The 17,136-nt window shown below is 41.4% G+C and overlaps 1 protein-coding gene across 2 annotated transcripts in view; it reads right to left on the reverse strand.

Moving 5' to 3' along the window:
* gucy1a2 (guanylate cyclase 1, soluble, alpha 2) overlaps window positions 1-16,672 on the reverse strand; it is a 49,765-nt gene extending 33,093 nt beyond the window's left edge. The window contains exons 1-4 of one of the 2 annotated variants that reach the window (XM_046074551.1): window positions 15,414-16,672; window positions 5,453-5,514; window positions 4,309-4,433; window positions 2,118-3,025 (exon numbers count right to left, since the gene is read on the reverse strand). In XM_046074551.1, the coding sequence (XP_045930507.1) occupies window positions 2,118-3,025; window positions 4,309-4,433; window positions 5,453-5,514; window positions 15,414-15,734 (1,416 nt within the window). In that variant the 5' untranslated portion in view covers window positions 15,735-16,672. The remainder of the gene's footprint in view (window positions 1-2,117; window positions 3,026-4,308; window positions 4,434-5,452; window positions 5,515-15,413) is intronic. The other variant, XM_046074552.1, reaches the window with a different exon arrangement.
* Window positions 16,673-17,136: the final 464 nt, after the last annotated feature.

The following is a 17,136-nucleotide window of genomic DNA, read 5'->3' on the forward strand; positions in this document are numbered from 1 at the left end:
TCCCTCATCTGGTTCACTCACAGAATTACCCCCCATCTAGATAAGATACCACTAAGAAGCACAGCACAAGAAGAGTAGAAACAAAGCAATGTAAAAATAAAACTTCAAATCCCTCAACAACCAGTAAATACAACTGGGGGGAATTGTGTTCAACTAAAACCTGAGAGCTACCTCGGAATCAGTGGCACTAACAACATAATAGTGCATTACAGTACTAATTGTAGGACTATGTGAACCCTTAAAATTACATTCAAGTACCCCAAATGTACCTTTAAACAATACTTAGAAACCAACCGATTTATATTTGCATGTTTGTTTGGTTTGTTGTAATTTTAACATCCACTCTTGTCTGTGGACGGTGTATAGGAGATGCTTGGGGCAGGGACATGTTCCCTCAAAGGTACCACTTATGTTGTGCAATAACACACAAACGCCTTTTCCCCTGTATCATCTGGTTGCCTCAATCAGTGTGTTTCCTCAGTAATTTTTCCTTTAGTTCAGGATGAATTGGGACAAACTATCAGAAACTAGTTCCTTTGTGGTGAATCAAAGGGTTCTGCTCTGATGGGGGCCCATTACGTGCCGGTAATTTACAATACAAATCTACTCCTATTTTTGAGTGTGAGGCTTAGTGTAGCAAACATGCCTAGCACACACACACACACACACACACACACACACAACGCAGCTGAACTGATCAATCTCCTCTCTGTCAGTTCTGGTTATTTGGGTGTTTGGTGCTGACACTGACAGCCTGCGGAGACCGTCCAATAAATAAAGAACTAGATATAGCATACAACTCTGACTGATTAATTGTTTTTGGCAAATTGGAACCAATTCAAACCTCATTCCTCCCATGTAAAAACATCACAGGCTTGCGGGTGTGGTACAGCAGTGTGGTGGAATGGTGTTCAGTATAGACAAGAGTGTCATCAACAGTCTGAGTGTGATTTTTCTTTGCTTTATTTTTGACAACGGTACACCTTTACTTTAATAGTAGGAAACAACACTGCTGTCCTCCCTAGACTCCTGGGAGAACGTGTTAGAAACCTGTGGGTTTGCATTCAATGGTGACATCTGTAACAAACTGGAATTTCTTATCAAATTGTGACTTTCTTGTACATGTTTCCAATGCTTCAAGGGAAACTCTCATTTGATAACATAACCCTGCCCAGAGATGGTGATTACAGACAGTTCTGTGCTTGTCACAGAGTATAACACACATATAAAACACAGATATAAATATAAACGCACATATAAAGTGCAGTTATAACCCAGATTAGCAATAAACAAATAGATGTTATCATGAAGCTTACTGTGGCACTGTAAACTACATTATTATGACTTATTCTTATGACTGACATACTTAATGGAACCGTCTGCCCGACATGGAGCTACTGTTCAGTGATCAAAATTGAGACCGTTTTTAAATAAACTACCCTGGCCACTACCATTTTAAAAACAGAATGTCACCCACTACAACAGGCCTGATGTTAGGACAAATTCATTACTGGTTCTGGTGTCCTCATTGGATTGTTAAAGAGATCATATTATGCTTTTTGGCTTTTTCATTCTCCTTTATTGAGTTATATACATTTTTGTGCATGTAATAGGTTTGCAAAGTGAAAAAGCTCAAAGTCCAGCCCAAAGGGAGTTTCCATCTCCCAAAACACTGCTCTGAACTGCCTGATTGTAGTCCAGCCTTGCTTTTGTTCTCTGTGACGTCACAGCAAAATGCGCGTTATAATGCTCGCTAGCGACTAGTCCGATGCCCTCAAAAACACTGGTGGAAAAACACTCAGCTGCTGCAGCACAAAGTGACAAGACGTCCGTCTGCTGTCTCTCTTCTCCCTTCCAAACACTAGCTACCCTCCAGGCAGTCAATGGACATAAAGTTGTTACTGTGATGTAGAGACAGAGCTCAGTTAAAACTTTATGAATGAAAGATACATTTGTTACAAATTAATAACTCACCACTCTGAAACTCTTGCTCCAGTCTATGTTTCCAAGCTGGTAAGGGGATATACAGCTGAACCAGCTTACCAGTTTACCAGCTTCTCACTCAAAAATATGGTGTTTTTTGAAAATGAAACCATGTAAACCATTGACATCTTTACCTTCTCCTTAGTGCCAGCCTCCTTGATGCCATCGGGTTTGGTACGGATGGTAAATGGGGATGCAAGCCTCAGGAGGATGCCCTGGAACGAAGGCTCCATCTTGGGTGAGACAATCTCAAAACAGTCCCTGAATGAGAGGCTCCGGTGAGGCTCAATACGAGCCTGTCTCCTCAGGCCTTCTCCAAGCTGCAGTAGCTCCATGCGAGGCCCCAGGACAAGGTGAAATGGAAAGGCACGGCAAAACGTAGCCAGGCCAATGCGCAGATCACTGGGATTCGTGGAGAGGGAGGGGGGGGGGCGTTTAGTGTTTATCGGGGCAGCATTTGGGAAAGAGGAGACGGAAGGTGGGCGTGTCTCCTGGATTTGGAAGGACAGGCAAACTGTGGAAACAGAGGTTGGGAAAGGAGAGGGACGGGATGGGGACGAGGAAGGTGAAGCAGTGGGGGACGCAGTTGGGGTGAGGTTTGTGGAGTCTGTGTGTTCTGTATCTTCACTGGGCAGTAAAGGAGTTAGAGGTGGCACCTCTTCCACCTCAACTTCTGAATGAAAGATCCGTCTGGCAACAGCTCTGATCAACCCTGGCATGACCAAACCAACAACAGGGGCAGGGTTGAAACAATGAAGAAGCAACACCTTCCCTCTTCCATCTTTTTCTCCTTGCTCTGCAACTTTAGCCAATTTTCTTCTCCCTGTCTCCTCCTCGTAGGGATCCTTGCACTGGAAGGAGGGACTCTCAGATGAGGCACGGCGCCCCGTGGAGGTGCGAATGTGTTCCAAAATGGCGTCAAAGCCATTGAAGAAATCCTGGAGGTTGCCACCTACAGCACGAAGCACTCGTTCATTTTCTTCAAAGCAGAGGCCAAAGAACACCTCACCGAAATGCTCACGCAACTCACAGAATGGTACTCCTGGGAGAGAGGGGACGCAAAACAGCCGTCAGCAATGCAAAATGCCACTCTTCTGAGGAGACACACAAATTAAAGTCATTAATGACAGTGATACACAACAATACACTTAACCTGCCCACATGCACACAATCAATTACCTACACTAGACTTACATCTAGGTTCACTGTCTTTCAATATAATTTCTTAATGCGAAACCTCCCTCCAAATGTGTATAATAATTTCCTGTTACATGAAACCTCTTCTCCATGATATGTGTTGGCCAAGATTTAAATTCAGCAAAACATAATTTTTAGGGATATAAACCACAGAAAATCAGCATTCAAAGTAATCAAACATCAAAGCCTTGCTAAAATAACGAATATTGATAAGATAAAATAATCATGTCACATGCCTGCTGATGGAATAAAAAATAGGATTAAAGGATTATAGCCAAATTAAAATTGACATTCAATAAAAATGAAAACACAAAACAGAACAAAAAATATGCTGGAAAACATACAAAATCTGGAAAGCATTAAATATGATTTTAACAGGGCACAAGTACACAGATGTGCAGAAAGAGAAAACTGCAAACTATGCGCTAAGACGTGACACTGATTCTTTAAGACTTTTCAAAAATGCAGTTGTTTCTCCCTTTGAGATACACAAACCCCACAGAAGAAATGTTGGTATTTTAAGTGATCTTAGATGGAACAGAGGGAGGATGAAGCTGTACTGAGTGACTCACCATGTAAATGTGTGTGTTTTTTCATGTTAGGCCATAGAGACAGTGTAAGCCTTGAGAGTGAGTCATACAATGTGTGTGTGTGCGTGTTTTTGTGCGTATAAATATTATATTGTTTGTATATTTGTGTTATATGAGTGCTACTTAGGCCATAATACTGTGTTTCCCTCTTGCGTTAAAAGTGTCTACAATGTGTTTTAGAGGTCTAGCCCCTGAGGGGTTGCTTTATAACTTTGTGTAAATGTCCACACACACACATACACATAAATAAACAATATTGATACTGACGCATATATGCATAGGGGGTAAAGAGAGAAGTAGTGCCTACGTGTGATTTGGCGCATAATAAAAATAACACAGTACAGTACAATCGATCAAGCACAAACAAAAATAACATGGCCAGAACAAAGAGGTGACAACTAAATACATACGCACACTCATAACAGCAGCAACTCATATACAGAGGACACCGCACAGACCAATTTATAAAGCCCCTCCCTCTTTGCCCTTCCTTTCTCACCGTCAAACTCACATTAATACACACACTTCACATACTTACCCAGAATGGTAGCCATGTACTGTAGGATTTGTAGGACGTCTTCCTCTGAACCAGAATTTTCTAGAAATGGACACTTATCCTCTCTCCGCTCTCTTCGCCTCTCCTCACTACCAACTTCCTGACACCTGTCAAAGACACGAACCAAACACACACACACACACACACACACAGGATAAGCCATGATTAGCAATGAGATCAGCAAATAAGAAGAGCTAATAAAGCGCTAATAAGTAAATAACTGGATGAACCTCCACCTCTTCCCCTCAAAATGTACCGTGGCCATTTTTCAGTGCAGTGCTCTGCTTTCAGACTTTTATATTAAAAGTTGTTGAGATACTGTGCCTCACAATAATGTTGGCTGAGTTCACACAATGAAATGTTTATACAAGCACTTGCCTAAAACCCACAAACCTGGAATAGTGTACTTGGTAATTACTTCTGGAAATGGTCACAATCATTTAGTCCAAAGTCACTCAATCACATTCCCAATGGGACACACAGAAAGCAGTGTAACAAAAACGCTGAAGGCCACAGAAAAATGCCTTCACCGCAGAACAGACTAATGTGTGGCTAAATATGATTTGCGGAAAGTACACCGGGGGTCAGTTCCATTGTATGAATCAGGCAGAGGAAACACTGAGTGACAAAAAGTGAGGCCATAGTGTGAATGAGAGTGGACAGGAGAGAAAAAGAAAATCCCCATAGAAATATAAAAATCCAGAGAGGTCCCAATCCACTGTCTATATTTGTATGCAGTGGGTGCTTCATGGAAAATGTTAGGACGTGTTGTGCCTGGCTGAATCCTCTCTACTGAGTTTTACTGTTTTGACAGGGAGGGACAGGAGGTGCAGGAGTGTGCCTATATACAGAATGTGTGTGCGCATGTGTGTGTGTGTGTGTGTGTGAAAGACAAGGAGGCAGGGAGAATGAGGGGTAGCAAAAAAGTGAAAGGCTCACAGAGACTGAGCAGGTGTGTGACAGACAAACAAGAGATGTGAGAAAAATAAAGGCAAAGGGGAGAAAATGAGTGATAGGGACACTAAGACGAGACAGCATGTAGACAGCTGGTAAGTGCGTAGATTCATAAAGGAGGACGGGAGTCAGACAGAGAACCAGCAAGAGAGAACGACGGCAAGCGTCTTACCTAATCTCTTGTTGTCTGTAGAATTGTAGAGTTCGCTGTAGAGCCTCCTGAACAGTCTGTGTCTGCAAGAAGAAGTGGAAATATTAGACAAGCTTATGTGTTTGTGTGCAAGCATGTACTTGTGCATCCATGTGTGATTGCATTTGTTGCACCTCAACGCATCAATACTGCACATATTCAGTAATACCCAAAATCATTGAAATATATTACACACAAATTGGTGCGTTTCTTTTTATAACCTGCACCATCTGAGCAGACCAACAACCCTGAAGTACAACTGAAACCAAGGCACATTCATATCTAATAGACCCTTTCACAAAGACATTTTGACTTGTTACAGTAGGAAAAGCACAGGTGTAAATAATAAAATAAATGATGGCTGAATTCCATTTAGAACAAGCCTATCTGTTAGCCTACAGCCTTCTTTTGAAAATTAAAAGTGGAATATTAACTATTTCTGCAAAAAAATATATTTTATATTTACCTTGAGTCTAAGTAGCTTCTACAGTACAATTACTGACGAACAATTATTGTCATTAATTTCATTTTATATTTCAGTGTCATAAAGAAGAGTCTTCCTGATAGGCCAGTGTTTGTAGAAAACTGAATGTCAAAAGAGATCCTTTTTTGTGTTTAATATTTCCTATTTTTTAAAGGTCTTCAAAAAATAAAATTGAACGTTGGTAATACTAATAAGAATTTAGAGATGACCACAATAGAACTCTGGATTGCGGTGTGCATGTGTGAAGCTGGCCTATGATGTGCTCGAGCAGCAATATGATTATCTGCGATACCAGTCAAATGCAAGTCTGTAGTGACAATACTAGAACATAGTGTGCCAGCTGGCGAGGTCATTCGGAGTTCACCGCCCACTCCGGACAGATACAGGAAAGATTTTGTGTGTGCCATGTGTGTGTGCATGTAAAGAGGAAGAGAGGGAACAAGAGAGATAAATACTGGTGAATTGTGGGGTTGTAGGTCAAAAACATGAGACAGTGAGAAATGAGCAAGACTGTGTGTGTGCAGTCAGAGAACCAATCTACATGTGTGTCAGTCAGCAGGTGTTTAAAGGTTGAATATAGGTCTTTCACATATGGTTAAATAAGGGTGAGATGTCAAATTGTAGTTAACCAATTGGATAAAGTATTACAAATCTTTGGCTTTACAAAGCCTGACTCGTTTTTATTTATGCTGTATTCATGTTCTCAACAACGCTGCGATTATTGTAGCAGTCAGAGCCATCTGAAACAACGCCTGCTGATACAAAAATATTTTCTTTTTTAGCTACAGTGAGCCTTAGCAAAAACAGAGGCAAAATGGGCACTTATTACAAACAACTGCATAGACTTGATAACTTAGAAAAACACCCAGAGGGCCATACTTTACCACTCTGTTTGTGAGGGAAATGCTTTTACTCCGTGTTACCTCTCTATTCCCCACGTAGACATGTGTGTGTAGAACAGAATTGGTGTTTTCTCATCACAGTCTCCTCTCGCTGCGTCCTTGATTCAGCTACTCATTTACCACAGAAAATGCACACTATAGTGTGTGCACCAAGCTGAGCCTCCAGGGATGAGAAATGAAGCCAACATGGAAGTGCCAAAAACTTGAATGGTCGAATGGCCACTTGAGGCTGGCTCCAAAAGTGAGTCAATTCCCATAGAACCCTATGTTTAAAATGCCCAACTTTACAGCAGAAATAAACATGTTAACAGCCTGGTTTCACAGGGGTGAATTTTTATATAACTATAACATTTAGATAATGTTAAGGCTTCAAGTTATACAAAATTAAGGACGTGGACTCTTTGAGTGACAGGTGGGTGCCCTCTCAGGTCATTAGGCGTTTGGTGGTTTAGCAACCAGGCTTTTTTCACCCCGCCTCAGCTCCACCTTTTTACCACTTTTCGGGTTAGCTGGAGTCTAGGGCTGGGGCGATTCATCAACGTAGTTGGCGTAATTGATTACATAAATACGACAACTTGCATTACGTGCATCGAAGAAACATTTAAACGGGGCTATATTGTCCGTGCGTGAAGTATAATTCATCTGCAGTTGTTAACACTGTATGATGAAAAATGCCAGTTTAGGGGGTATTACCTAATTTCATTGTCCTACTTGAGCTAATGCAAATGTCACTGGTGAGTTTCCTTTGGCGCTCGGGAAAAACCTCTTCGGGGGGCGCCAAAACTTTCTCTATGCAGGAAAAGCCCTGCACTGGCATGAATCACAGCACTCTATAGCCTAATTCCAGTGTTCAAGCCAATTGATAATTTAATTAAAATAATGCGGTAAAGCCTAATAACAATAACTAATACGACAATTATGAATTATGTACAATATTAAGGCTAAGCTAACTGTTTATTTATTAAGTTAGGCTATCGTTAAATTGACCTTTAAAACGATCGCATTTACTTTGAAGGCGAACGGTCTCTGTTTCCGGTTTTAGACTTTCTTGTTCAATTTTCATTGTATAAGTTGGATAATGGAACAAGCCGACGCTTTGGTGCACTACATTACATTGCATGTCTTCATTCAATGGGACAATAACACAGCGTAGTGCTAACATAGTTTAGGCAGCATTGGCTCAGGAAAAATGAACTCACATGGGTCAACATACATTTTACATTAGCACAAGTAGGACAATAAAATTAGGTTATAATATTCAGTCCAGCTCACTAACCATTTCGTTATCATCCAATACATTTAGCTGTGTTGACATTGCTGAGCCTCAGGTGAAAGATACACAGATAGTAAACTAGTTACTGAAAAGTAGACAGGTGAGCTAACGCCGATGTAGCACATCAGCTATATGCAGTAAATGTAATGTTATTATGTAATGAGCATGGATTAGTTCAACCTCAAGCTGATAAAACTATTACCTTAACGTTGCAGTGCCTCAGTACGTCTCCAGCATGTTGTGTGAAGGGGTCTCACTGTCATCCTCAGCACAGCTCCAGTGATGATAGTTTATTTATGTTTACCATTTTTCATAATTGATTATTTATTAATGTATATTGTCTGCCATGTAGCAGAAGGGAGTAGGGCTGAAATGGTGTATTGATTAAATCGATAAAATCGATTAATAAAATGCTTCGACACAAATTCTTTGCATCGATGCTTCGTTTAATCCATGTAACTTTACAGCACAGTGTTTCGCAGGGACATTTATTACTGTTGCACATCGCCTTTATGCTGTGAAAACGACATGCTTATAATGGAGCTGTTTGCAAAGTGGAGGAAGAGAGAGAAAACAGCAACGGACAAAAAAGAAAGTGTCCAAAGTATTATTTCAAGCTGAAGAAAACAACAACTCTGTAATGTCACAGTCCGTCCACCGTAAAACGAAACTTATGTCACCTCGGCAACAGCATGACAGCGCCTTCTCAGAAAGCAGCCGGTGTTCTGCCAGCGGACCACAGACAAGGTAACAGTAACAGCAACTTTAGCATTTAACTGAAATCACGATTGATTGTTGAGGTGAAGCCAAAGTAAGCCGCAGTCCTCAGCTGAAAATGTGCACACGTGCGTTTGTTGTTCTACTTTTTGGGCCTTGAGTTGTAACCTCACAGTCAGGAGTTAACTGGGTGTCGGGGAGCTGCACCTTTTAACTCCCCTGCAGCTCTCTCTGTAGCTCAGACAATCCCTGCCACCTGCATGTGCTAATCCATCCTTTCATTCATATTCTTTGTCTTTATAACTGTTATCTTTATAATAACAAACAACAGCTGTGCAGGATCTCTCATTTCCCGTTTCACATTTCACGTATGTTTTCTTGACAAAACGTGGTTTGGAGACCAGCACTTGGGTGATGTTTTTGTTTGTAAATCAGCTGTCTGGTTGTTGGTCTGATGTTACAATGAATTTCCGAAAGGACCAATAAATATCTATCACTTATAAACGTGCACAGCTGATCCAGTTACGTGGGAAGGGGGGGGGGGTACTTCTTAAACGACGCATCAATGAATCAATGAAATAATCAATAGAAGATTCGAATACTAAAATTATCGTTAGCTGCAGCCCTAGAAGGGAGTTACAAAACACAATTTTTTCACTCTATAACTTGTTATATTGTGACAGTAAACCTACCTACCTAATATGTGGCTGGCTGTGCTGAATGAAAGGTACGGAGCCGGTATTGAGCTACCTCTGAGCGGGGAACGTTGAAGTAACAGAGCCTGAAGATGTGTGAGTGAAAAGCCACAGCCGGCATGCCGGTGTTTCTGCGTTTATTGCAGGATTTCTGTATAAAAGTGGTTGAATTTTGGATTATGCTCACTCATATGAGTTCAAGCGAGCACACTTACACACCTGGTTGCAATCTTAAAACCACACAGCTAGTGGCCGCTAAAAACTCCCTAATGCTCCTTTAAAGTTTTAAGTAGCCTAATTAATGTCTGTTATTGTTATTATCACAACACATCAGTGACATGGAAATTTGATTCATTTTAATATATGCTACCATTGTCATTATTCAAATGTGATTCATCAGGATGATTGAATAAAATATTGATTTATTGACTAGACATGTTTTTGATATGTTAATCAAGTAATAGGTAACTTTTTTTTTCTTTAGAATTCACAAAATTAGTTGTTAGATTAATCGACAAATTGATTTGAAAAAATAATCGTCATGTATAGCCCTACTGGAGTCAGACAATGCCAAGATAGTAATGGCCTGAGCTGCCCCAAAAAAACTTCACAACGGCTGTTCAGAAGCCTATGGGTTACATCACGTCCACTACATCCACGTTTTATACAGTCTATGGTGTGCACAGGATTCTACAACATGACCAAACAACTGTTATCAACCACGCACTTGCACACATACTGTGCACACACACATTATCATTCATCCACTTTGTTCCATTTGCTGGCATGTTTACCATACACACAATTCGACACCCCATCACGCATTAATCTCACTCAGTCACATACGCCAAGGTGCTTAGATGGTGGGACTTGGTAAACAGCCAGTAGACCAGTCTTAGATCGCCTGCATAGCTTGTTCAAACACACTACAGCATGTACACTGGGATGATTTGATTAAGACATTACCAACTTGACATGGTAAAACAGAATTATGGTAATAATCTGAATGTGTTTACTTGACTGAATAAAGATTGTATGCAATGATTCTAGTGTGTAGACAGGAGAAATGACATGTAAAGGCAGATTAGAAAAACAACATGAGACCAACAATATTTCAGGTTGAGGGTTTAATGTCAAACTTTCTCTCCTTTCCTCTTTTATCTCACCCTTCTCCTTCTCAAGCCCTGTCTTCTTTATCCAAACCACTCTGTCTCTTTTGTTTTCTCTCCTTCTTTACCTTGGGAGGGAAGCAGAATCTCACCAATACACACTCCATTCCTCTTGCTCTGTTGCTCTGTATTGCTTTCTTCCACTGTGAGGTTCAACCATACTCTCTCTACTGTATGTGAACCTTTCCTGTGTGTCTTAGGACAGATGCAGCGCAGTGGACCAGCTCCAGCTCCTTGCCTTCTTTTTGTTTTTGCATCATCCCCCTCCAAATTTCCATTAGCATGAACTGGTGTGGTGTACGGTCACAGAGCAGTGGGTGCTGGTGCTTCAGCACAGTTGGAAAGCTGCCACCGCTACTGAAGAAAATAGAAACTCATGCACCAGATGAGACCGCACCAGATAAATCCCAGCATGAGACGCATCAGGCTTCTCTGTCTGGGCTCAGTAATAAAGCAGGCACAAAGAAAACAATTCTGTTGCAATCTGCTTTATATCAGGATCTCTGAGGCTGTCTCCTAGGCCCACCAATTAATGTGACTATGCAGCACAGCGGTGTTAGTGCAGCCACTGCATTGGACATGGCAGGGGTAAATATTTTGCCCTGACTAGGCAAAATATTTGATGACATCTAGCTGTTGTTCCCTACAAAGGTTGAATGCACTTACTGTAAATCATGAAAGTAATGTACAGCAAAAGAGATGCACAACGTATAACTTTTCTGTGAGCTATGTGTCATTATAAAGCTGGAATTATGCTTCGCCAGTGGACAAGCTCGGTTAAGGACAGGCGTTCAATCAATCCACCAATTTGTTGTTGTGATTTGGGAGGTGGTTCGTTGACTCCTCTGCAACCTACAGGTGTGTTTCTTTGTATATTCTATCATCATTCCAGCTTAATCAGTTAAGTACATTCTGGCCACTTGGGAAGACAATTACGTATTTGTAAATCAATACCTTCAGTAGATTGACAACCTTGAGCCTGTTACTTACAAGCCTATTAGTTGTGTACGTCTATAAGTACTACTACTGCAGTTCTTACTGTGTTTAAAATCCCTTTGCTACTTGCCTCAGCTTCAATGTCAACTGTCCAAAAAAGGAGAATTTGCTAAAAGGACTTGTGAATCATGTCAATCATTTTCATTAACTGCAGTGATGGTATAATAGAGTTGTGGTGAAGGGGAATTATCACTAATTTGTGCAGATACAGACAAAATGTTTTACAATACTGTTTTGTTATACTGATTGTTTGAGTTGTAGTTCATTATTCAGAAGAAAGCATTCTATACTTGTATGTTTCCTTGGCCAGTGGAGTTATGAATAGTCTTAGAATTACATCACTAGTGGGTGCATAGATCAACACTTTTTCTCACGATTTTAAGAAACTAGCCCCATTTGAAAATAAAAATCAAAGACAGGCTGATCACAGCCAACAGCCAACTTCAACAGGTAAACTCATACAAAGCAGAGTGGAGAAATTTCCATGAAAATAGCAGGCATGCAGCACAGTGGCCAAACTGTGTATTTAGCAAAAAGCAAGAAAGGTCTATTACTTAATAAAACTGATTCCCAATAGGGAAGACCACAGATTTGGATACGCACATTAGCATGCTCACACAATTATCTCATTGTTTTTCATATTTGTGGCCAACACTCAGGGCCCTTTGAACTGCGTCATGGGTCACTAAGCTAATAGCCACCTTCCATGTGTATACACGAAACTGAGAAAGAGGGAGATAGAAAATGAATGTTTGCACACATGTGAGTGTGTGTGTGTGTGTGTGTGTGTGTGTGTGTGTGTGTGTGTGTGTGGTGTAGCTTCTAGGTCAGTGTGATCAGGGTAAAGACAACCAAAGAGAGCATGCTCTGTTCTCTCTGTCACGGTCCATTGCAGTCAACAACAGACACCGCCACTGCACGCAGCCACTGTGTGTATGAGCAGAGTGTGTGTGTAAGAGAGAACAAAAATTAACACAATAAACAGTGTGTTGTGAAAGTGAATGAATGAGGGAGTGAATATATATTGTTTCTATTAGATCATTTGCTTTTGTGTGTTCCTACTGATGGTAGCTATTAAATGTTTTGATGGCACCATCACTATTAATGTATTTCAAAAGTGGCCAAACATTAAACATGCTTTAGGATAAATCTGCAGTATGTTTTTTTGAAAGAAGGAGCTTAAGCTGCTCTATCATGCACAATCCAGTCTAACACACACACACACACACACTCTTCAACACTGAGAAAAGACCTTGGACTTTTACACTTTCCATGTACCTGTGACCAAGCACAAAACCATAATGACCGTAACATATGTAGAATAAAAAAAGGCTCCATTGTTGCCCAACTGATGTCTGTAATTGCACTTACAGGAAACAAAACAAACACATACTGGCATGCATGCAGACAGACACACACACACACACACACACACACACACACACACACACACACAAACAGTTCCACAATGTTGCCCACATGTAAATGCTGCATATTATCATTGAGTGTTATACAAACCTGTCTTTAAGTGTTCTCTCTGTCCTATGTTTTTACAGATCTACTAAAGATCAGGGCCAGTAAGAGCTGCAGCCGAGAACTGAAGTTGGCTCTCAGTGGTCCTCTCCAATATACACCAACTTCAGATTTTTAGCTGTGCTGTTGAATTTCATTATTCTGCAAGGCTGATCCTGGGCAGCAAAATAGTCTGATAAAAACACAGTGGTGCTCTTATTATGTGGAGACCCAACATAAATAGACGTGGAACCCATGTGAGCTCAAAACTCCTAGATTAGTGGCAATGCCTAGAGCATAAAAACGGTTTCTTTTAGCTACACATCTATCATTAATCCCTCTACCTACCCATCTCTACCTCTGCCCAGGATACAATGTGGACTATGTAGACTCAAACAAGATGTGACTGTTGGGGGGATGGAGCGCTGTACATTGATTGTGGATCTCATCAGTTGTATGGCTTTCTTTTTAATTTCATCTCATGGACCATAGCTGTTTCTTTTGTTTGAACAGAACAGATATAAAACAAAGATACAAATTAGAAGTGAATTAGCGATTTATTTTTCATACCAGCTTTAAATGAAATATAAATGTAAACTGTTTGCTAGAACTGCTGGTACCACTGAGAATCAACACCATACCTGGCAGCTCTATGCTTTCTGACACTTTCAGCTCTTGTTTTGGTTATCTGGACTGACAAAAGATTAAACTGCAGCCAACCTGTCACACCAAACATGTAGTAAAACTTCTGTTACTCTTACATTCCACAGGTGACCAGGAAGAAGATTTCTTTGAGATGTTCACATTGCCCTTTTTTGTTCAATGTGTCAGTAAGAAGCTAAAATATCCAATGTAGTGAGTGTGTTTTAGAAACCACTAGTGGCCAAAATATCATACAGCAGCTAACTGCTTAGACCATAAAATATATGGGAAAAATCACTTTGTATTTAGAGAGTTTGTTACTTTTAAATTCAAGCCTGAAAGTGTCACCTTTTTAAATCCTGTTTTATATGAATATTGGCAGGAAACCTCTGCTCTGGGCAGAAAGAGGTTTAGACTAAACTAGGTCAGATCCACACTTCCTACTGCAGATTCACATTTTGATGATTACACTGGGATTTGAACTGATTCATGAAAGGAAAAATACTGTATGAATTATTAAGAATTGGTTATTTTCATGAGTCTTGTACAGTTTTACACATCCTGCTAATTGGCATTCAACTTAATTTCATGTAGCTATCTTTGAAATGATAGTATGAGTTATTCATGTGAAAGTCCTCTCTCATATGGCATTTCTGTTTCGTCCACATCTCAGACATCTGCTTGTTTATCTGTCCACTTGTCACTATATTTCCTTGTTGACCAACTATATAACAGGGGCCACATTACAGGAGATGCAATCAAATCCCAAATGGATACACCATCACAAAGAACTATGCAAAAGCAAATGCCCTAATCACACGCCATCTATCACAATTGGTCTCAGCTCTAATAAGTGCTTAATTGCATTACAGCATGTAATACAACTGAGACACAGATACACAGACACAGAAACTCATTTGTCCAACTCCTCACATCATTACATATACACAGACAGGGGATGGACATCGCTCTCTCTCCCTCCCTCCCTCACAACAACATATTTATTATATAATCTGCCAGATGATTCAGGCCACCACAAGTGATGGATGAAAAGAGGCTTTTTTTCATAGACAGCACAGCACAAATTGCATCATGATATGAGAAAAGACATCCTCTGGGATTTTATTTGATAATTGTACTATGGTGGAATTGGTTGAATGTTGTCTTTTTCCTGGTCTCAAAGGCCAACTTTGTAGGCAGCTGTGTGGAATGGAATAAATGCCTCTGGCTGTTTGGCCATCATATTGACTTTTTCACAGAAAAATCACTGACTATCTTAAGGCCAAAAGTCACTGATGTGGTCAATAATGCCCAGCTCTAATTGTACACAGAATAACAAACAATCTAGACCTATAATACATTTGAACATATTTTTGAAGAAGGTTCTACAAATTTATGGTAAAACTATAAATTTAGTTTGACTATCATATCAGTTTTCAGCAACCTAACACTGAGTCGCTATTGAACATGTAGCCTACAAGATGCCTTTATGAATATGGCATTACAACTTTCTATAATAATATCTAATATTCTGAACCGATCTGGAGGCCTACCATGGGTGAGGTCAGTCGCTTCAGGCTCTCCCCCAGCGAGTCCAGGTTCACCCGTCTCCTCCTGGTGACCCTCTTGTGAGGTCCACTGGGTCCTTGCGGCTCCTCGCCCGCCGGGCACGCCGACCTTTCGGCGGGGCTGCGGCCGTTCCAGAGCACCGCTCTGTGGGAGGAGGGGAAGGAGGAGAAGGGGCAGCCTCGGCTCTCCTCCGCCGTCTCCAAGCCGCCGTCCCCTCCGTCTCCCCCGGGGCTTTCAAGCCCGCAGTCCGAGCCCACCGAGCTGCTGAACGACTCGGAGGAGATCTTGCGCGACGACGAGGACATGGTGGTGGTGGTGAGGAAGAGGAGGAGGCTTGTGGTAATGACAGTGGTAGTGTTAAAGATGAGGATGAGAATGATGCTACAGTCGGTTCCGTACCACGTCCACCTCTACGCCGGGGAGTCATCAGATAGTGGGGGGTGAGAGGGCTGGTGGAGGTCTGTATAATTATGTTGTCTATGCATAGGAGATGTGTGTGCGCGTGAGATGATGTCCAGATCTGGCTGTCTCTGTGTGCATATGAAATGCGTCTGTCTGCGTGTGAGACTCAGCAATCCATTCGGGGGGGGGGGTCGACCGAGAACGAGAGGACTAACGGCACGCAAACATTTATGTAAGGGGGAGGAGGAGGTGGGGGGATCGCCTCTTCAAAATCGTTCTCCTTTACCCCTCAAAACAAGTCTATCCTGCGCCCTGGGATGCCAAACACTCACCTAAGGATGCTACAAATTAAAAATATAGGCTATAAACAGAGAACACCTAGGCCTATCAACAGTATTTTTTAAGCCGTTTTTTAGCCAACTCGCGCAGCAACTATGTTAATGTTACATTAACTGGCGAAATTGCAAATTAAAAAATTACAAAAGGTCGCCAAAATCGACATGTTGGTAAACCACGGTAACTGGGACACATCATTCCTCTCACACACGGTGAATTTCGGCATTCGAAGAATGTGGCGTCTCTCCACTTTGCCGGAGAGAAACCCCCAAAGTCACGGCAGATGTGCCTCCGTCTCTTCTCCTCCTTCTCCTTGTCCTCTGCGACAGCGGTTCTCCTGACTGTCTGCCAACTAAGCGTCCTCTCATCATCCGTCCATCATTCACTTAGGCTATATTCCTTCACAGCCGGCTCCTCGGCTTTTGTTGCGTCTTGTATCTTTCTGTCATCGCTCGGAGTGCGCTGGCAAAGAGGTGGCTGGAGCGGAGATGCGCGAGATGGGCATAGCAAGAGAGAGAGAGAGAGCGGTCAGCCAACGGCAGCAAGCACCCGCAGATGAGAGCGATCAGCCGAGCTCGCGCAGTGAAGTAGCTACGCATCAGCGCGCTATTCTGCTTTTAAGTTGGTCAATAGGCTACACCAATGAGAGGATAGATAGATAGATAGATAGATAGATAGATAGATCTTACATTAACCAAATGGCCTGATTATTTATTATCTAGCCCATCTTATCTTTCAGTGTCCGCATGGTCGTCCTAACTCCATGAGCCCCACAAGCCCCATATTTACAGCATAAGCATAAGCATAAGTTGGTTTTGGTAGTTTAATTAAAAATTTACAATCAATCAACGATCAATTAAGGTGTCCTGTCCCATCTTTAGAATGGCCCTGTGCCAAAATTTCATTATATGTCTTTTATATTTCAGTTTATGTTGTGCACACATGGTGCATATTCCCAAATGAAGTAGG

The sequence above is a fragment of the Micropterus dolomieu genome, linkage group LG17 (assembly GCF_021292245.1).
Source record: "Micropterus dolomieu isolate WLL.071019.BEF.003 ecotype Adirondacks linkage group LG17, ASM2129224v1, whole genome shotgun sequence".
In the NCBI taxonomy this organism is placed as follows: Eukaryota; Metazoa; Chordata; class Actinopteri; order Centrarchiformes; family Centrarchidae; genus Micropterus; species Micropterus dolomieu.